Source organism: Microtus pennsylvanicus, chromosome 3 (genome assembly GCF_037038515.1).
Source record: "Microtus pennsylvanicus isolate mMicPen1 chromosome 3, mMicPen1.hap1, whole genome shotgun sequence".
In the NCBI taxonomy this organism is placed as follows: Eukaryota; Metazoa; Chordata; class Mammalia; order Rodentia; family Cricetidae; genus Microtus; species Microtus pennsylvanicus.
In genome coordinates, this window is record NC_134581.1 from 15,126,452 (window position 1) to 15,147,658 (window position 21,207).

At 43.7% G+C, this 21,207-nt stretch overlaps 1 protein-coding gene across 1 annotated transcript; it reads right to left on the reverse strand.

Moving 5' to 3' along the window:
* Nucleotides 1–310: 310 nt before the first annotated feature.
* Nucleotides 311–17,076, reverse strand: Cimip7 (ciliary microtubule inner protein 7). The gene is made up of 4 exons (XM_075964621.1): nucleotides 17,050–17,076; nucleotides 15,019–15,132; nucleotides 1,282–1,338; nucleotides 311–727 (listed from the first exon to the last, which is right to left on the reverse strand). Exons 1-4 carry the CDS (start codon nucleotides 17,074–17,076, stop codon nucleotides 311–313), a joined length of 615 nt encoding a protein of 204 aa, XP_075820736.1.
* Nucleotides 17,077–21,207: the final 4,131 nt, after the last annotated feature.

The window sequence follows — 21,207 nt, forward strand, 5'->3', positions numbered from 1 at the left end:
TCTAGGATGCTCACTTAGGACCCTCAGGTTCTGTGTTCCCCATAGCTCCACTGAGTAGAAGAGGGTACAGCTACTGAGAAGTTATTGGTCCCTAGAATCCACCCATGGTCAAGGCGACCTTCCTGGACTCTGAGTCTGCCGCAGGCCCTAGCCTTTCTCACTTAGTGGCAGGGCTCCCTGGACAGCTTCTCCCCAGCCCAGCACACAAGCATTGGCACAAATGCCATGGGAGCCAGACACAGGACCTGGTAGCAAGCTGATCACAGGCCCCTGAGACACCTTGGGCTGTCAGTACAAACAGGCCACTATGTCAGCTGACCCTGTTTAATGCTTGGGACCAATTTAAACACTCAGAAACTCCAGCATGAAGGTAGTGCTGCAGCAGCTTGGGCCTCGGGATTCCTGGGAGGTTAGGCAGCGTTTCAGCGACTGGCTCTTGGGGCCTTACCTTGGCGCTACCACAAGGGCCACCCCGGGATGACCGGCAAAAGTTGTGCTGGTAGGTAGTATTGGCATAGGGAGGCTGGACCTGCACAAAGTGGACGAGGCGCTGGGGGAGCCTAGCGAGTCCTGTGCCTGACGGGAAATCAATCTGGTAGGAAGATTCCAGAGGCGGCTGCTGGCTCAGTTCCAGCTCGCAGGGTGCCCAACGCAGGAAGGTGTGTCTTTTCCACAGGCGTTCCAGGTCTTTCCGTCTTCCAATTCCCTGCAGCAGGCAGTAGGGGCCCTTCTCAACGGTACGGGCCCTTGGCCCACAGTCTTGGCATCCAGGATTTGCTTGGGCCCCATCTAATCCCATAACAGTTCGGTGATGCTGGCATTGTCCCAGGCCTCCTAACCTGTACCCTGCATCCTCAGTAACGCCATCCTCCTTAGCATGAAGCCCCTGAGTGGCGCCCTGGGATATTTGTACACTGTTGGGGAAACTAGCCAAGAAAACCAAGGCAGAGTTGCCTCTGTCTGGGGCATGGGCTATTCAGCCGTGGGAAAGGTTAGGGAAAATAGATAAACTGCTTATTGGAGAAACCTTTGCTCTTCCAAAGGCTGTGTCTCTACCCTACCGGCTCCATCCTCTGTCAGTCAGGGACTCCTCCCCCTTCCTCTTTTTTTTTTTTCGAGACAGGGTTTCTCTGTAGCTTTGGAGCCTGTCCTGGCACTAGCTCTTGTAGACCAGGCTGGTCTCGAACTCCCAGAGATCCGCCTGCCTCTGCCTCCCGAGTGCTGGGATTAAAGGCGTGCCCCACCACCACCCGGCTCCCCCTTCCTCTTTCCAGCACTCACTTTGTCGTAGGAAGTGCGATTGTCGTGCTTGGAGAAGAAGTGTTGCCTTGCTGGCTCCTTGAAAGAAGATGAGAAGGAAGTTAAGGGGAGGGGGCATGCTTACCTGCTCCTGCAGATACTGCTTCCTTCGGAGGCGGGGAGGCTACTTCTAAACTGCTAAAATGCCAACACCCTGAAAGGGTGAAGAGGAATGAAAGCAATACCTTACCCCACCCCATCTCTCTTGTCCTGAGAGTGCCCTAAATAGAAGCTCTGGGACCAGTGGATGTCTGCCAGGACACCCTGTCATCGGTGGACGGCTTTCAGTCTAAGTTCCTGAGGATTAGGCTCAGTCTTCCTCCTCCACCCACACTCCCTGACAGCACAGCCAAGCTCTGTGCCCTCAATGACATCTGGAAATGACTATGTCTGTCTCTATGTGAGGGCATCTGCTGGATCCAGGCTCAATAGTCAGCTGCCAACTCCATATCGTTGTGACAAGGCATGGCAGAGCATCTCAAAACACATCACTGATGGATCACCTCCGAACTCCTTTTCCCTAGAGTTCAGGCCATGGCACCTGACAGCGAGATCCAAATACTTGAGTCTTCTCTCCATTTTTGTTTGTTTGTTGTTTTATTTTATTTAAAGACAGTGTTTCTGTGTGGGCTTGACTGTCCTGGAACTCACTCTATAGATCAGGCTGGCCTTGAATTCACAGAGATCCTCCTCCCTCTGCCTCCCGAATGCTGGGATTAAAGGTGTGTGGCACCACCACTTGCTCGAATTCTTTAAATTATGTATTTATTTATATTTTATGTATGAGCGCTCTGCATGTACACCTGCACATTAGAAGAGGGTGTCAGATCCTATTATAGATGTTGTGAGCCACCATGTGGCTGCTGGGAATTGAACTCAGGACCTCTGGAAGAGCAGCCAGTGCTCTTAGCTGCTGAGCCTTCTATTTGTTGTGAAAAGTCTTGCTACAAAGCTCAAGCAGAATTGGAATTCACTATACAGCCCAGGTTGACCCTGAAGATCCTTCCCAGGTGCTGGAAGGTTGCACTCGGCTTGTTCTGGTCAAAACCACTATCATCATCTCCTGCCTGAACTATCACAAGAGCTTTGCACCTATGCCTGTGCTTTTGAGATCCCCACTCCCAGTCTATCATCTTCTTACTAGCCAGAACTTCCCATGTACAGAAACCAGGCCACATCTTGTTTGCCAAAAATCTGCAAAAAGCTTTTCATGTTTGTAACAACCAAAATCATAATAGTGATCATGAGAGCAGGAAGACAAAGGTCCTTCTCTCTGACTCTACTTCCGCCATAATAGTCTCTCTAAACACACCAAAGATTCCTTCCTTAGTCCTGACCTGGTGAGATCTCCACGGATGGGATCAGCAAGGACTGGCAACAAGCTCAGATAAAATGCAGAATTTGGGGTATCTCAGTGGTAGAGTGCTAGGCCAGCTGGTCTGAGGCTCTGGATTTTTATCCCCAGAACTAGAAGAAAAAATAGAGAAAAGGAGAGAGAGAGAGAGAGAGAGAGAGAGAGAGAGAGAGAGAGAGAGAGAGAGAGAAAAGAAACTAGCTCCACCAAAGATTGATGGTTCAGTCAAATGAAGCCTGTGGTAGAACTGCCTACCCTTTAGGCACTTCCTACCTCAGCTACTATATATCTGGAAGTAATCTCCAAACGGCATAACTCGATGAAAACAGGAAGCTGGTCAGCATTTCTTATGAATATTTGGCACTAAAATCCCAGGACTCTTGGAACTGGGGCCTTAACTAAGTGGTAGGGAGTGGGTTTTCAGCACACACCACACGCACACTTGCAAACCCCAAAATCAACTAATAATTAACCAACCAAAAATCAAGATTTTTCAGAAGAAAAAAAGGAGAAACTCTTCAGACACTAGACAAGGCCAAGGGTTCTTAGACTTGACACTAAAATCAAAGTCAAAGAAGAAAAGGTAAGGCAGGTGTTGGGGGCAATGCTGTCATCCCAGCATGTGGGAGGTGGGAGGTGGGAGCAGACAGATCAGCAGGCAGTGGTGGTGCAGCCTTTAATCCCAGCACTCAGGAGGCAGAGGCAGGCAGATCTCTGTGAGTTCAAGGTCAACCTGGTCTACAAGAGCTAGTTCCAGGACAGCTAGAGCCACCACACAGAGAAACCCTGTTTGGAAAAAAAAAGAAAAAAGAAAAAGAAAAGAAAAACAAAAACCAATCAACCAACTAAACAAACAAACTAACTAACTAACTAACTAACTAAAAACTAGACCTTATCAGACTTAAAATATTTCTGTTCTTAGGGACTACAGAGAGGTCTCAGTGCTTTTGCAGAGGATCCAGGTTCAGGTACCACATTCCTATCAGGTGTCTCACAACCACCTGTAGTTCTAGGTCCAGGGGATAAACACTTTTGGACTCTTCTAGCTCCTGCACACACTTGGTACACAGAAAATCATGCAGGCACACATTACACCCATAAAAATAAATATTTTAAAAAATTGTGCCAGGCATGACAGCTCTCCAGCCTTTAGGAGGCTGAGGTGGGAGGTCAGTCACCAGTTCAAGGCCAGCCTGGTCCACACAGGGAGACCCTATCTCCCAAAAAGATGTTCCTATGAAAATCCATAAGAAGAAGATGGAAAGCAAGCTACAGACAGGGGGAAAATATACTTGCAAACCACATTCTCAAGAAGGACTAGAATCTAGAATATATAAAGATCGATATCATTACAATAGTGAAATAACAAACAAATCTAATAAGAAATGGGCAAATTACATGAAGATATTTCACAGAAAGAAAAAAAAAAGAATATCCAGATGGCAAAGAACACGAAAAGATGCCTAACAGCATTAAACACTGGAGAAGCACAGATCAAAATTGCAGTAAAACCTCATCACCCACGTATCAGAATGGCTAAAACTATAAATAGAGACAATGCCAAGTGTTAGTGGAAAAGCAGAGAAATTGGATCATTCATGCCCTGCTGGTGGGAATGTAAAATGGCAAGGTTACAATGGAAAACAGCTTGACAGTTTCTTTAAAAACTAAAGATGCCACTACCATATGATCCAGCAACCGAGCTTCTGGGCATTTATCCCAGAGAAAAGAAAACTTATGCTCACCCAAAGATCTGCACAAATGTTAACAGCAGCTTTATTTATAAGAGCCAAAATTGGAATCAGCACAGATACCCTTTAATAAGGCGAATGCTCAAACAATCCAATCCATACAAACCATAGAACACTACTTAGTAATGAAAAGAAATGAGCTATTTATAGCCATAACTCCTTGGATGACTCTCCAGGAAATTACACTGAGCCAGAAAAACCAACCTCCGAGGTTGCATACTGTATTATTACACTTACATGGCAGTTTCCCCCTTAAAGTCACTGATTTGTTGAGACAGGATTTCACACTGCAGCTCAGACTGTCCTGGGCTCACCGTGTAGCTTAGGCTAGCCTCAGACTTGTGGTCATCCTCCTACCTCAGCCTCCCAAGTGCTGGAATTATAGAGGTGGGCCACAATGCCTGGATGATTTTTTTTTTCTTTCAAGACAAGGTCTCCCTGCATAGGCCTGGCTGACCTGGAAATCACAGGCTTCCTGCCTTCTTAGTAGCTGAATTCTAAGCGTGAACCGTGACACTTATCCAAGCATTTTCATGCAGCAGAATTTTAGAAGTGAAAGCAGGTTGGTAGGAACTGGGAAGGAGTAGAGGAACAGGAGACAGGCAGGTATGCTGGTAAAAGGCCAGCACTGTGGTTCTTGGTGATGCTTGTCAGAAAGTTAATTCTGCTGGTCACTATGTGAACCTGCGCTGGGTAACACCCTATCAATCCAAGTACATGTATACCAATGCAAATACAAACGTGGCAATTTCAATGAGATTGGTGAATTGCAATAATGTTAATTGCAATAGCGTTGTAAAATGTTTCTGTTAAGAGAAAAATGGGCAAATTACAGATGGGTTCTCAAGTATTTCTTTTAAGCATTTATTTATTTATTTTCTTTTAAGCATTTATTAATATATAATCATTTCAATGAAAAAAAATCTAAGGCATGTAAGATGAAAGGTGTCCACATGTGTGAAGTAAGTAAATAAACAAATGTCACCAGGCATTGTTGCATACCTCTGTAATCCTAAAACAAAAGATGTTGAAATAGGAGCGGTGGGGCTGCGTCCCCAGCACCCGGCTGCCCACATGGCTAGCTTAGTTTATGCCCCAAAATAATTACACGGAAACGGTATTCTTTTAAACACCGCTTGGCCCATTATATCTAGCCTTTTCTCAGCTAACTCTCGCACCTGGACTAGCCCATTTCTTATAATCTGTGTAGCCCACGAGCTGGCTTACCAGGAATGATCTTAACCTACGTCTGCCTGGAGTGGGAGAATCATGGCGACTCCTGACTCAGCTTCTTTCTCCCAGCATTCTGTTCTGTTTACTCCTCCCACCTATGTTTTAACCTATGAGGGCCAAGCAGCTTCTTTATTGCTTAACCAATGAAATCAACAGATTGATATATGACACTCCCACATCACTTCCCCTTTTTCTGTTTAAACAAAAAAAAGGAAGGCTTTAACTTTAACATAGTAAGATTATATATAACAGAACAGTTATCAAGCAAGAATTACAGTTACAATATTTATATCTACTTTATCTTTTATCATAACAATGGAAAACTATAACTATCTATTCATTCTTCAACTCCATCAAAGACTCCAGAAGGATATAATACTACCTAAGTAAACAAGAAAAAAGAAAACTCTAGAAATGACAGAGACATATTGCTGCCTGGACAGTCACCCAAAATTCTTTTGTACCGTTGGGGCATCCATCTTCAGCCTTCAGGCCTATAGTATCCAGCAGCCTGTGAGTTTTCATCAAGCAGGAAATTCCAAAGACAGTTCAGTCACTTTCTGCTGTATCCTGCAGAATGTCTTGCAGACTCTTTCATGAATCAGGAACCCTGAAAGACCATCTCACCTTTAGGCAAGTTCAGCAGTCCTCTCTCTGTGGGTTCTTAGTGTCCAGTTTATGCATCAGTCCAGGCAAGAGCAGTTTCTTGCCCAAATGGCTATCAAGCTCCATAAGGATCCTCTTCGATGCATCTTCCTCTCGAAGTAGATTGGTGCCGCCAGGAGCAGACATGTCTCATTGTCATGAAAAACCCTAAGTTATTAAAATTTTTAAATGCCATATTCTGCAGCCTTTGAGAGATATGAAGAATGCCTATCTGAAATATATCTCTATATATCTAGAAAATCTAACTAACATGACTACAAGCTTTACTATTATCGATGATTATCCATTAACAACCTATATTTCCTAATTATATATATACATTTTCAAATGAACTACACAATCAAAATACCTTAATAAAGATCAGAAATACATATACATATAACAAAATTGACCTTAAAATCCACACCAATGCAAATTATTCATACCTATATCATTTCCCCCTTTAAATGTAAAAAAACATTTATAAACAATATTTTGGGAACATGGGCACAGTTTTTTCTCTCCAAACTGCTTCCTGCTGAATGGGGGCGCTGTTAATCAGATCATTTAGGGTGTAACCTGTGAGTCAGGTTTATCTCAGTTGGCAGTTGAGTCAAGTAATTTTTTGAGGATGTTCACAGGAACTTTTCGGGAGGTCGTGGTCTATCATACCATATCGGGATAGATGCAATCCACAGGGTCTGGTACTCTGTGAAAACAAAAGAAGACCCTCTCCAAAGCATCATATCCTTATACCCAAATTTTGAAATCATAATACCTTTATATCCATTCTGGTTTAGCTTGGCAGCCCATGTAATTAAATGTCTCTCTGTACTTAGCTCCTTCACAGTCAAAAATTTTAAAGAAAATACAATGTACATAATCCAGACTCTCTGTGAATTTTCCATTTTTACGTGGCTTATTTTTCTTTAAATCTCTTAACTATCTGTACTCTGTCTCTTTAAAGACTTTACATTTTTTTAAACCATTAACTTTATTCTCTATATTCTTTTTCTTCTCTCTATCAAGCCTATGTACATTCATCCAACAGTGTGACTCATTTAGTGGTCTGAATCTGTCCTATTGTGAATTTGCAATTTTTTACTATCCAGGAGCACTTTTGATTTGCGCCTTTAAATCATTAGGTGCTTAAGAATCTAAGCTGTGACATTCCTAGGTCAAAAACAGGTACTGCCTGCTGGCCCCTCCCAGTCCAACATGGCGGAGCCGCTCGTGCCTCTGATCCTTGCACATTGCACCATTAGCATGGCGGAGCTGCTTGTGCTTCTGAGCTGCGGCACGCAATGTCTCCCTTTTAGGCACATAGCAGTCTAGTTGCCATCAAACAAATCGTAGCACTTTACTCCAAATGCTCCATTCAAAAGCTCTGTCTCCTGCAGGAGTCAGACAGAGATTGCAATGGCGGCACAGCTCAGAAAGCCAGCATTTTAAAACAGCCAGTTTTTTCCTGCTGCTGAGTCAGGAAAATTTCAAAATGGAGGACGTACCATTTTGTGCTAGTTCTGGGGCCACCAGGTAGTAGCGGCACTCAGCACTTTAATTCTGAGACTGAGCATGCAGCACAGAAATTCTTTTCATCCAAGTTACAGCCAAATCTGACACGCAGAGCACTGCGCAGTTGAAAACACATCTCTGTATGTCAGCAGGAATCCGCCATGCTCTTCCACCTGCCTAAGCCTGATTCTGCTGTCTGCCCAGGTGCAGGCAGGGAGTACTGAGCCACGGTCTCAGAGCACTCTCCTTCCGATCCCAAGCGGGAACACAAACATCCAGTCCCATAAAATCCATTGAAATGCTTTAAAGCCAGAGTTCACTCTGGCAGCACAGCCCCAGGAAGCCATGCTTTAAAATGACGCAGCGTTTTTTCTGCTGCTGATGCCGAATCAGGAAATCTCTCTACAACACGCCACCAACAAACAGCAAAAATCTGTGTTAAATTCTGTTTTTTCTCTGTTTAAAATTAAGCTCTCTCAGGTTTTTAAGTGGATTTAGTCCATCACGTTGGGCTCCACTCTGTTGAAATAGGAGCGGTGGGGCTGTGTCCCGGGCACCCGGCCACCCACATGGCTAGCTTAACTTATGCCCCGAAATAATTACACGGAAACGGTATTCTTTTAAACACCGCTTGGCCCATTATATTTAGCCTTTTCTCAGCTAACTCTCGCACCTGGACTAGCCCATTTCTTATAATCTGTGTAGCCCACGAGCTGGCTTACCAGGAATGATCTTAACCTATGTCTGCCTGGAGTGGGAGAATCATGGCGACTCCTGACTCAGCTTCTTTTTCCCAGCATTCTGTTCTGTTTACTCCTCCTACCTATGTTTTAACCTATGAGGGCTAAGCAGCTTCTTTATTGCTTAACCAATGAAATCAACAGATTGATATATGACACTCCCACATCAAAAGGAAGTAGCTGGGTCATAAATTTAAGGTTGAACTGGGTGCATTCAGTTAGGAGAGTATGCGCATCTTGCACAAGCCTCGAGGGTTGTCTCACCAGTGCATAAAGTGGAATGCTGTGGGATATTTGTAAGCTCTGTGAAGATGTGTTGCTGTCATAAAAAGCTGAACAGCCAATAGCAGAAAGTACAGGTAGAATTTCTGAAAGAAGAAAAAAAGAAAGAGGAGGAGGAATCTAGGCATACAGGAAATGCCAGGAGACACAGAGAGAAAACAGGAGGTGCATGAGAAGTAATGCCGTGTGATGGTAGATTAATATAAATGGGTTAATTCAAGTTATAAGAGCTAGTTTAGAACAAGCCTAAGCTATAGGCCAACTTTCATAATTAATAAGAAGTCTTTGTGTCATTAATTGAGAGATGGTTGGTGGAACAGAAAAAGACTCATTAAATATGGCATCCAACATGGGGCAAGTATTCCACATAGGACCTGAGAAAGCTTTTTTTAAAAGTTTGAAACGCACAAACATGGAACCAGACACAGCTTCCTAGTCCCACAGTCTCTCAGGTGGGCCACAACATACAGAGACGTGGTTCCCAGTCATGCCCGCAAGTGTGAGCCAGCCAGTGCCATGTGGAGAGCAGAGAAGCAGATTTAAGGTTTCCTCATGTTATCAGAGAAGGCTGCAGGCACATTGTAAAGTGGTCCAGACCAAGAAAACTTTTAAACAGATACAGTAAAAAAAAAATGGGTATAGTCATAGGAAAAAGTAGTTTAAAAATAATGAAGTAAAGTCTTTAAAGAGAGAGTCAAGTAATATAAAGAAAAAGCCACATAAAGATGGGAAATACACAAGGCATCTGGATCCTGTATGGTGCTTTGTTGACTTTGAGTTTTTTGAATGTTGAACAAATAGCAGCTGCTGAAAGACATTGGATTGTGGGAGGAACTGCTGAAGTAAAGCAACCTATATGCTGTTGGGGGAAGGGTTGCTTGTTTGTCCTGGCTGCCCAGCCACGAAATAATCACTCAGAAAACCATATTATTTGCAATACTGTTTGGCCAATAGCTTAAGCGTATTTCTGGCTAAACTCATATCCTAAACTAACCTGTCTCTATTATTCTGTGTATAGCCACGTGGCTATGGCTTACCAGCTAAAGTTCCCAGCATCTATCTTAGACAATAGATCCATGACTTCTCTCTGACTCTGCCTTCCTCCTCCCATGCTAAAGTTTTCTTTATTCATTAACCAATAAAATCAACACATAGACAGAAGGACCTCCAACACCAATATACACCATCACACAGACATACACACAGGCAAAACACCAATGCACATAAAATAAAAATAAATTATTTTAAAAAGAATTTGAAAAAATAATGTAAAGTTTTAGTCTTTGAAAGCAATTTAGGATAATAAAGAAATACAGGTTAGCCATCAATGTCATCTATGGCAATTAAACTTATAGTCATGTTACATATGTTTTCCCAGTCAAATAGAGCTATATTTTAGCTAGATAGATGGTCTTCAAATACTTCATAGAGCTATAAAGTATGGCATGTAAAATGTTTTAATAAAATAAGGCTTTTTCATGCCAATGAGATGTGTCTGCTCCTGGCAGCAACAAATCTACTTCAAAAAAGATAATGGGTATCAAAGAACCTCCATATGGAGTTTGCTTTTACTGTGACAAAGTTAACCACTGGGCAAGAAACTACCCTCACCTCCACTGCTGAAAGTATGGTGTCCAAATTGCCCAAGCATAACACAAAACTGCCAAACTTTGCCAACACAAGATAGGACAGCCCTTCAAAATTCCTGTTTCACCAAAAAGCCTGTCAGATAATCAAGGCCTATAAGCCAAAGATGTATACTCTAATATTGCAAAGGAACCTTTGGTGATTGTCCAGGCAGCCAGTTATCTCTGTTGTTTCTTAGTTTTGGAAGTTGCTTGCCCTGCACCTTCCTATTTAATCAGGTAATATTATATCCTTCTCAAGTCTGTGGTGGGGTTGAAGATTAGATATTTATTACAGATTTTCTTAGTTTTGATAGAAAGTAAATCAGGTATAAAAGTTTGTATCAAGACAGGATAGATAACGGAGTGTTTTCTTTGAATTTTCCAATACTAATGAACTGGACATTGTGAATGTAATTCATACCTGATAACTGTTCTTATTGTATATAGTTTTGCTATGTTAGAGTTAAAACCTTTCCTTTTCATTTAGACAGAAAAGGGGAAATGTTATGGGACATTTGTACATTGTATGAAGATGTATTGCTGTGGTTGTTGTAATAAAAAGCTGAATAACAATAGATAGGAGATAAAGGAAGAAGAGTAGGAATCTAGGCATGCAGGAGACACCAGAATACATGGGAGGAAACAGGAGGTAAGAGAGGAAGAAAGGTAATGCCGTGTCATAGTAGAGTAATAGAAATGGGTTAATTTAAGTTATAAGAACTAGTTAGAAACAAGCCTAAGCTATAAGCCAAGCTTCATAATTAATAAGAAGTCTCCATGTCATTATTTAGGAGTTAGCTGGCAGGACAGAAAAAGTCTTGTTACAATGCAAGTGATGGCACATTCCTATGATATCAGCACTTGGGAGGTAGAGGCAAGATGGCCAGAAATTCAAGGCCATTTTCAGTTCCAAATGATTAAAGACCCTCTCTCCCAAATAACAACAAAGTTCTAGTTCACCCACATCTACACAGGGAATTCAAAGCTAGCCTGGGCCAGTCTTAAAGAATAAATAGGTGGGGGGGATCCTATGAAGCTAGGTCAGTCCTTGAAGTGCTTGCTCTGCGCATATGAGGATCTAAGTTCCATCCCCAGAACCCACATAAGAAGTGAGGTATGAGCTGGGCGGTGGTGGCGCACGCCTTTAATCCCAGCACTCTGGAGGCAGAGGCAGGAGGATCTCTGGGAGTTCGAGGCCAGCCTGGTCTACAAGAGCTAGTTCTGGGACAGGCACCAAAGCTACAGAGAAACCCTGTCTCGAAAAACAAAACAAAACAAAACAAAAAAAAAAAAAGAAGTGAGGTATGGTAACCTTAGGCTTGGGAAAGCAGAGACAGAAAGATTCCTTGGGACTTGTTAGCCAGCCAGGTTAGTTGAATTAGCAAATCCCAAGTCGTAGAGGAATCCCTGTCTCGAGGTGGATACAATGACATCCATATATATATATACACACATATATATACATGTGCACACAAATACACGTACAAAAAATTGACATTCTGAAAGCCCAGGACAAGCTCCTAGGCTCCTCCCATCTCTATTCTTAGCAGCAGAGTCACACACAGCCTAGAACGGATGCCTCTGTTGTTGGAGACAACTCTGGCTCTGGAAACTCATTATTCCTACAGTGGCAGGATAATCTCTCAACTCCCACTGATTCCAGTTTTGCTCGCTCACAACTGTGGGAGCCTGGTGAGAAGGGAGTCATTTCCTCTCCGCCCAGGCAGCTCTGGGTACTCTTGCCCTTCGGAAGAAGCGTCAGCAGCGTTTTTTGTCTCCCAACCATTTAGGCTTCTCTTCTCTTGAGGGGCCTGTGGTATCTGAGCACGTGGGACTAGAGACATAAGTCTTGATTAAGAGGCCTTAGGAAGAAAGAGGTTCCGCTGGGAAGAGGCAATGTTTACACGTGGGAGAGCCAAGGGTCCTGGGGAAACTGGACAGTGTCAAGTCAGTGGGGGTCTGTGTCAGATGAAGACAGTGATGGGGTGGGACAGGGACACAGCACTGCAGCCAAAGGCAGAGTGTCTGTGACTCTTCTTGTCTGACTTCAGGAACAAACGGGACTGACATTACAGTTCCCAAGCGCCAGGCAGGTAAAGGCTAGAAAAAATCCATCTGGTTTCGAAGGAAAATAAAAGAAGAAAAAAAATTTTCCCATACCCGAATGTCATAGATTAAATTTTCACCTGCTCTAACTCAGAGAAAAGCATTGCTGCATCTCAGGAAGGCTTTTAAACAAACAGCTCGAGCTGCAATCAGCCTGCTGAAGCTGGAGCCTCTCAGCCAATGGGAAGTAAAATGCGCACATTCCCTGGGCAGCCCTATTAATTAAAATAGGCTTAGACTGAGAAAGAGCCACGAGACTTGACATTTATTCAATCAAGCTCCAATACATAGAGATCAAGCTGCTTGGGGCATTTGATAATACTAGAAAATGCCTCAAGTCTTCAGTTGGCTCATCAGCCAAAACATGTCTCCTGTCTGTTTCTGAAGGGCGGGTTTAATGAATCAAGAGGATGCTTGCTCTCTGGGGTGAGTTTGTCTGAAGGAAAGTGTAGAAATCCAGCGGCAAGGTTCTGCATCGCTTCTGCCTCTGTACTACCAGCTCACGTTTCCTTTCTCTCTTTTTGGCTTAGGACAAGATGACCTCGGACTCAGTATGAAGCAAGGCTACCTTTGAACTCCTGACCTTCCTGAATTTTCCTCCTAAGTGCTGGGATGGCAGGTGTATGCCACCACACCCAGGTTTCAAAAGGAAGGAGGGTGCTGATGGGCAATCAGAAGCTGCGTTTGGGCCCAGTTTTGTAAGTATTGACAAAAAGTCCTTCCAACTGGAAATGCTAAGAATGCTAAGAAACATGGCAACCTCCAAGATACAGCTGTCAGCCTGAGAAAGCAGTTCCTAAAGAACCCAGATGGCAGATCCCAAAGGACCTGGCAAAAAGCTGAGGAACAAGAAGCTTCAGTGGGTGGGGTGTGTTTCTCTGGGCTTTCCTCTTCCCCGTCCTTGTTTAGAAGGCAGAGTGAGTACGCACATCACTGTGACCACTGGGAAACCCGGGGAGGAGACAGGAAAATAGGGAGACATTTCTTGTCCCCTTCTGCCCTTGGCCGACTATGTTTCTGTTCTCAGGAGCCTCGATTCTTCTGGATTCTAGAATCCATGTTGCCTCTTTCGAAAGATCTCTTTCGGCCCTTCTGGGATAACAGTAAAGGCCATTTGCCAGTCTTTTTGTTTCTTTGTTTGTTCAGTTTTGTTTTGAGACAGGGTCTGGACTCAAACACACTATAAAGTTGAGGAACACTTTGAATACATGATCCTCCTGTGTGCTGGGATTATGAGCATGTGCCTTGTCTATTCAATGCTCTGGATCAAATCCATGGCTTCGTGCTCACTAGACAGACACTTTACCTGACTACTGAGCTACTGAGTTACACCTCCAACCTATGTGTTTGAGACAGGGTATTGCTATGTAGCTAAGATTACAGACATGCACAACCAAGCCAGACACTTGGCTGTTAAACAGTGACACTTGCTGGATGTGCTGGCTCACGGGTGTAATTCTAGATTTGAGACATTGGAGCAGGAGGATTATTGTGTGTTCAAGGATAGCCTGAGCTACAGAATGAGACCTTATTTCGATTCTTATCCTCCCTCCAAAACAAAATCTTGTGAGGCCATCTTTTCCTAAGGCCTCCGCACCTGCTGTTTTTTGTAAGCAAACACCCCTGAGTTTTCCTCTTTTGAGGGTGCTTCTCAGTGCTGCCACCCTGACTGACTGGTGTATACATCTCAGCTTCTCCTTGTCTACAGGCATGAAAATGGTGGAGGGCGAGGCCTGTATCCTCCTCCTCGGCTCTTGAATTCCATTTCTGCTCTTCTAAGCCACCTGTGCTCCCTGTCCTCCCAGTCCTCCCTGGCAAGGGATGCTGGCTGATACTAGCCACCATCTGCCCAAGAGGAGGCTTCCTGCTCATGCCCAAGTCCTAGGCCTGGGAGGCTGGCCATGGATTTTTGGGTCCTCAAAAAAATCTGAAATTAAGGGAAATTCAGCAAAATTCAAGATTTGCTTTCTTGATTTTGAAGGTTCTATTCCCCATTGCTACTCACCCTAACTTGGCTTAGAACCTTCTCCCATCCAGAAGGACCCATAAACAAAACTGCCTACTTTGGTACCTACTCTTTTCTACCCTTTTGGTAGTGATCTGACCTCAATCAAGGACAAGGGTCCAGACCTCCTGCTGTCCCAGGGGTAGGCTGTTCCCAGCTGCCTGTCTTGTCAGGGCTGAGATGACGCTCTTGAGAAGAGGCAGGGATAGACCGGGCGGTGGTGGCGCACGCCTTTAATCCCAACACTCGGAAGGCAGAGGCAGGTGGATCTCTGTGAGTTTGAGGCCAGCCTAGTCTACAAGAGCTAGTTCCAGGGCAGGCTCAAAAATAAAAAAAAAATAAAAACTACAGAGAAACCCTATCTCGAAAAACAAACAAACAAAAACCCAAAAAACAAAAAGAGAGAGAAAGGGGCAGGAATAGCCCTCTCTTTCCCACTGCCCTCAGGGATGCCCTGTACCTCACATCTCTGCAGGAACACTGCTGGAGGAGGGGGCTTGGCTGCAAGGCGGTACTCTCCAGCGCTCTCACTCTTGACCTGACCCCGGTAGTGCCCGTAGAAGCCACTGTTGTGCTGAAACAAGTTAGAGGTGAATGATGGTAAAGTCCACTTAAATCCCTACCCCAGACTTCCAAGAAATCTAATGTCAGAAACTCTTCCAGTTTTTGACATTAGAATTTGCAGAGGAGCAATACTCCTGCTTTGGGGCCAGCACAGAGCTGTCCCCATCCTTCATTGGGACAAGTGGTCTCAGCGTGTTGATCTATGTGTGTGTGGAAGGGAAAGGGCATTGTCTAGTCAGAGCATACTCTTCTTTTCTTCTCTCTCTTTCTTTCTCTCTTTCTCTCTTTCTCTCTTTCTTTCTTTCTTTCTTTCTTTCTTTCTTTCTTTCTTTCTTTCTTTCTTCTTTTGAGACAGGGTTTCTCTGTGTAACAGCCTTGGCTGTCCTGCCGGAACTCACTCTGTAGACCAGGCTGGCCTTGAACTCATAGAGATTCACCTGCTTCTGCCTCCCGAGTGCTGGGATTAAAGGTGTGTGCCAGACTATATTTCTGTAGGTAAAGCTACTGTTGAGTGGGGTGGTGTTTCCCTTAGATCTGAAAGCATGTCCCCTTTGTTTCTCTCCCCACAATATTAATAGTGGGTCAAGGGCCCTTAGAATCAAGAATCTAATAGATGTTTATTTTAACCTACTGACAAGGCTGTGAACACTCATTTGCCATATACTCTGCTATTCTGGGGCAAAAATGAGCACCTCTGGACATGGGTCACTCAAGGAAGACCTTCCCAACAGAGAATATAAGCAATAGAGGCCCTTCCAGATACACCACCGGAAGGTACTAGTGAAAACCAGAAATGAGCGCTCGTCAGCCAGGCATGGTGGCTTATGACTGTAATCTAAGCAGTGGCTACGTCTGAGGTGGGAGGGTACTGTGAATTTAGGGCTATACTGAGCTACATAGAAAGTTCTGGGGCCAGTCTGAGCTACAGTGGAAGACTGTGTCAAAAAAATAAAAAAATAAACAAAGGACAAGAGAGTAGAAGGAGCTGTGTTGGAAATATAAGGGGTTCAGTTGTACTCAGAGTGGGGTAAGAAAGGGGAGGGGAGGTAAAAATGATCAAATACATTTACGTATATAAATTATATGGCCAAAGAATAAAAACATTTATTTTAGTGCTGTAGAGTTCACTAAGTAAGAACACTGGTTGCTCTTCCAGAGAACCTAAGTTTGATCCCCAGCACCCAAATGGTAGCTCCCAAGCATCTATATTCCTAGTTCTAGGGAATCTGATGCCACCTTCTGGCCTCATTGAGCACCAGACACACATATATACATACATACAGAGAAAACATTCATACACATAAAAGAACAAAAAGTTCGTTTTTTAAAGAGTAAATTTCTGTGGAAGGACTGTTCTGTGCTGATATCATTCGGGGGACTCTTATGACCCGAGCCTTTTGTATTGAGTCCTTTTGGAGATCAGAGTCCTCCATAATCATAACCCTAAGCAGAGGGGGTTGGCTTGAGGCTGGCCTTCAGCCCAACAGTGGGCTCTTGAGATCTCCTTCCATTTCACTGAGGATTTGCACCTTAGCTGTCTACCTGGTCCTGCACTATGTGTGGGCTCCCTTCACTCCTAACTCAGTTTAGGAATATTTGAGTTCAACACCATTCACTGTGTTCCAGGGGGGATGGGCCCAGGAAATAAATAAAAACATTGATATCCCGATGCTGCCAATTAGAGAACAATTAGTCCTGAAGGTTTAATGAATCTTGGAAAGACAATGAAGAACTGAATGCTATAAGCTAAGAGGCTGGCTGGCTAGCAAGAGAGCGGGGAGCAAGGCAACTTTCAGGGGTGTGGAGATACGGAGGGGGAGAGGGCAGCTCAAGGCCTCTGCCACCCAGATAAGGATGTTGATGCGGTTGGCACCTCACTTTGTCTTCATGACTTCACACTGGCCGGAGGGCCAGGATTAACTCTTACCCAGGAGCCGATTAAAGCACTTTGCATCCTTCTACGAAGACAGCCAAAAAGGGAAACTTTCCTCTTGTCTTTTTGATGCTACATCTGAGGAGAGAGAACCTCAAGAGGTCAGCTTTTTGTTGCTTAGTAACAAAAGGAGGCTGTGACTGCACAATGCAACTGTCGAGGTGGGACCCAGCCTCTTGCTCTCCTGTCTGACTGCTCTGCTGAGAGAACTCCAGCTGTGGTCACTGGGGTCCTGGGAGAGTCTTTATACAAACATGCAGAGCTCCACAGTAGAGCCTATGAACTCACAGCCAGTGAAACATTAAAGACCACGTTAGAGGCAAACACTGCCTTAAAGACTCCATAACAATGCTGCTAGGGACATCAATTTAGAAAGCATTCTATAAGGTCAGAAAAAATATCAAAGAGTTGATTGCTCTTAGGAAAAATTCCTGCCTCATAATCAAGCTTTGCCTACTTATGCCAGGTTTTTTTGTGGCTAGGAATGCCATTTTTCTTTGTCTGTTTTATGTTTCAAGACAGAGTTTCTCTGTGTGTATTCCTGGCTGTCCTGGAACTTGCTCTGAAGACCAGGCTGGCCTTGAAGTCACAGAGATCTGCCTGCCTCTGCTACCCACCCCAGCCCCCAGTACTGGGATTAAAGGTATTTGCCACCACCATTATCTAGGAATGGTACTTTTTACAAGTGAATGCCATAGGGCTTACATGAGGGAGAAGAGATTTGGCTTTAATTTGGGCCAATTATATACTTTCTGTTTTATCTAAACAGGAAAACGAGCAGTTCACCCTTTTCTTTTTACCAAAAGAAGCTGGCTATCCAGAAAGGTTCCAATAGAAGCTCAACTGCAAGGTCAGAGGAAAAAAGAGCTAGGTGAGGGACAGAAAGAGAAGAAAAAAGATTATTTTATTGATGTGGGATATCTTTCTGTATGCTGTGAATATGTGTTACTCTCACTGGTTGATAAATAAATCTGCTTTGGCCTATGGCAAGGCAGGGTAGAACCAGAAGGGAAATCCAAATATAGAGATAGGTGAGGAGGGGCAGAGTCTGGGAGATACCGTCCAGCCACTGAGGAGGCGAGACATGTAGAAAATGAGGTAACACAATGGCTATGTGACAACACATAGATGAATAGAAATGAGTTAATTTAAGATGTAAGAGCTAGCTAGTAATAAGCCTGAGCCATCAGCCAAACATGTAGAAGTAATATTAAGCTTCTGAGTGGTTATTCAGGAACTGATGGGCAAGAGTGAAACCTCCAATTGCATTTTATTTTATGTGAATGAGTGTTTGTCTTCATGTGTGTGTATGAGCACCACATGCATGCAGTACCCATAGACACCAGAGAGTGTTGAATTTCCCTGGATCTGGACATACAGGAAGTTATGACCTTTTTTATGTAGGTGCTGGGAACTGAACCTGGGTCCTCTGGAAGAGCAATTAGTGCTCTTAACTGCTAAGCCATCTCTCTCTACTCTCAAATTTGTCAGAAACAAGCTGATCTATTCGAATATGCTTCAAAGGGGGAGTGAGGATTGAGGAAAGAAATAGACAAGAGACAGAAGATAGTGTTGGAAGGGCTTCCAGTGAATACGGTATCTGCCCAAAGTTATTTCTCATAACCCTTATATATCCCAAGGAGAAAGGGAGAGCAAAATCCTTCCATATCATGACACAAGGATCAAGTAAGTGTAATTACTTCCAAATTCTCAAAACATCCAATAACCATGCCTTAGATCAAACATCCAGTTATCTGGCCTTGAGGATCAAGAATAGGTTTGAACCTTAAGTCAAGATGGAATGGAGTCAAATCTGTGGGTTTCCACACAAATTAAAACAAACAAAAAACAAAGTTCAACAGCAGAAAACAAATGTCACTGTGTTGTTGTCAGGAAGTCTATCCCAGTGCTTCTCGCACATCAATATAAAATAATTCATAGTAATGATATACCTCTCCTATCCAGTACTAGAAATGCATGAGCATGAAATGTTACAGAATTGTCTTCAGATTTGGGGTTTGTCTCAGTTACTTTTCTAATGCTTTGATAAAATACCCTAACTCAAGGGATATTAGGTTTATTTTGTCTTATAATTCATCACAACTAGGAAGTTACAACAGCAGGGGTTTGTGGTAGTTGATTGTTCAACCAGGCAAGGAGCAGAAACTGGGGCTGGAAGGGCTCAGTGGTTAAGGTACTGGCTACTCTTGAAGTACACTTGAACACATTGGCACAAGAGACCACTTCCTAAATATAACCATAGTAGCACAGACACTGAGAGCAACAATTAATAAATGGGACCTCGTGAAACTGAAAAGCTTCTGTAAAACAAAGAACACGGACCCCACATGGTGGGAGGAGAGAGAACCAACTCCTGTGGACTCCTCTGATCTCTCCAGCACAGCAAGCACAACTCCCTACCTAACACTAAATAGATAATTGTCAGGAAAAAAAAAGAGCAAAGGAGGAAGAGAGAAGGTGGTAAGGAGTTCTGTGTTCAGTGTATTTCCTCCTTTTTATACTGTTTAGGATGCCAGCTCAGGGGATAGTCTGTCTGTCTGTCCCCACCTTGGTTAAATCTAATCGAGATAATCCCCTACAGGCTTTGCCCACAGACTTGTGTCTGGTGACGCTAGACCTCATGGAATTGACAGTGAGATTACCTATCCTAAACATATAACCAGAAATCTGAGCTAGGTGGCGCATTTGTAATTTCAGCACTTGGGAGGTGGAGGTAGGAGCATCAGAGGTTTAAAGTCAGTCTTGACTACAAGGTGAAGTTGAGACTAGCCTGGGCTACATAGTGAGTGCCAGACCACCCTGGGCTACATAGTGAGCTACTGCCTCAAACAATGCTACATATTACTTGTGGACAAGCATGTGGAATCAAAATATAAAACATGCAAACCTTGGTAATTAACAAGCTCAGGACAGAAGAAACTTGGAGAAGAGAAAGAGGAATGGTGTCAGGGATGGAGGAGGAGGACTTCAACTCTGTCATTTGCTGTTTCATTTTGAGATAGAGTCTTACAGAGCCTAGACTGGCACTAGCCTGGCTTTGTTGCTGAGGATGAGTAAGGAAGCTGTTTCTTTAGGGCCACCAACCCACCAAACAGCTCCCAAATCATGACACAGAGACTTTTTATTAGCTTTAAATGTTCAGCCTAGTTCAGGCTTCTTTCTGGCTTTTTTTTTTGATGGGGGCAGGTTTTTGTTGTTGTGTTTCTCTACCCCCCCCCCCAAGACAGGGTTTTTCTGTGTTAATAGTCCTGGCTGTCCTGGAACATGCTGTGTAGATCAGACTGGCCTTGAACTCACAGAGATTTTCCTGCCTCTGCCTCCCGAGTGCCTGTGCCACCACTGCCTCCCAGGGTAGCTTTTTAAATTTAAATTAACCTATTTCTCTTTATCTATGTTTTGCATAAGGGCTTTTCCCTTTTTCTTTTCTTCTGTATATCTTGCTTTAACTGCTTCTTATATGTCTGGCTCCTGGTTGCCTGCTTCTGGCCCAGGGAGTTCATTTTTCTCAAACCTAGATTTTTTCTATTTATTCTCTCTGCCCACTAGCCCTGCCTATCCTTTCTCCTGCCTAGCTATTGGCTGTTCAGCTTTTTATTTGACAAATCAGGTGCCTTAGGCAGGCAAGGTGAAACAGCAACACATTTTTACATAATTAAACACACATCCTCACGTCACTAAACAAATGCACCATAAACAAATGTAACACACCTTTGCCTAGTTAAAATAATATTTCATAACAGGGATGGCTTTAACATCCTAGTCTGCCTGTCTTTGCCTCTGAATGCTGGAATTTTAGACATGCACCACCATGCTTCTATCTGTAATGTTACAATAATTTATCAACATCATCATATTTGTGGGAATCAAACACAGGTCTCACTGTATGTTAAGCAAAGCATTTTTTTTTCTTTTTTTTTTTTTTTTTTTTTTTGGTTTTCCAGACAGGGTTTCTCTGTGGTTTTGGAGCCTGTCCTGGAACTAGCTCTTGTAGACCAGGCTGGTCTCGAATTCACAGAGATCCGCCTGCCTCTGCCTCCCGAGTGCTGGGATTAAAGGCGTGCACCACCACCGCCCAGCTGCAAAGCATTCTTCTACTAAACTACAACCCCTGTTATTTTATTTTTACTTGTG

Coding starts and splice junctions, on each gene's coding strand:
- Cimip7 (XM_075964621.1), bottom strand. CDS start 17,076: ATGCAAAGTGCTTTAATCGGCTCCTGG. Junction 1,339..15,018: donor TGTTCCTGCAGAGATGTGAG/GTACAGGGCATC, acceptor TCTTCTTTCAAG/GAGCCAGCAAGGCAACACTT. Junction 728..1,281: donor ATCGCACTTCCTACGACAAA/GTGAGTGCTGGA, acceptor ACCGTTGAGAAG/GGCCCCTACTGCCTGCTGCA.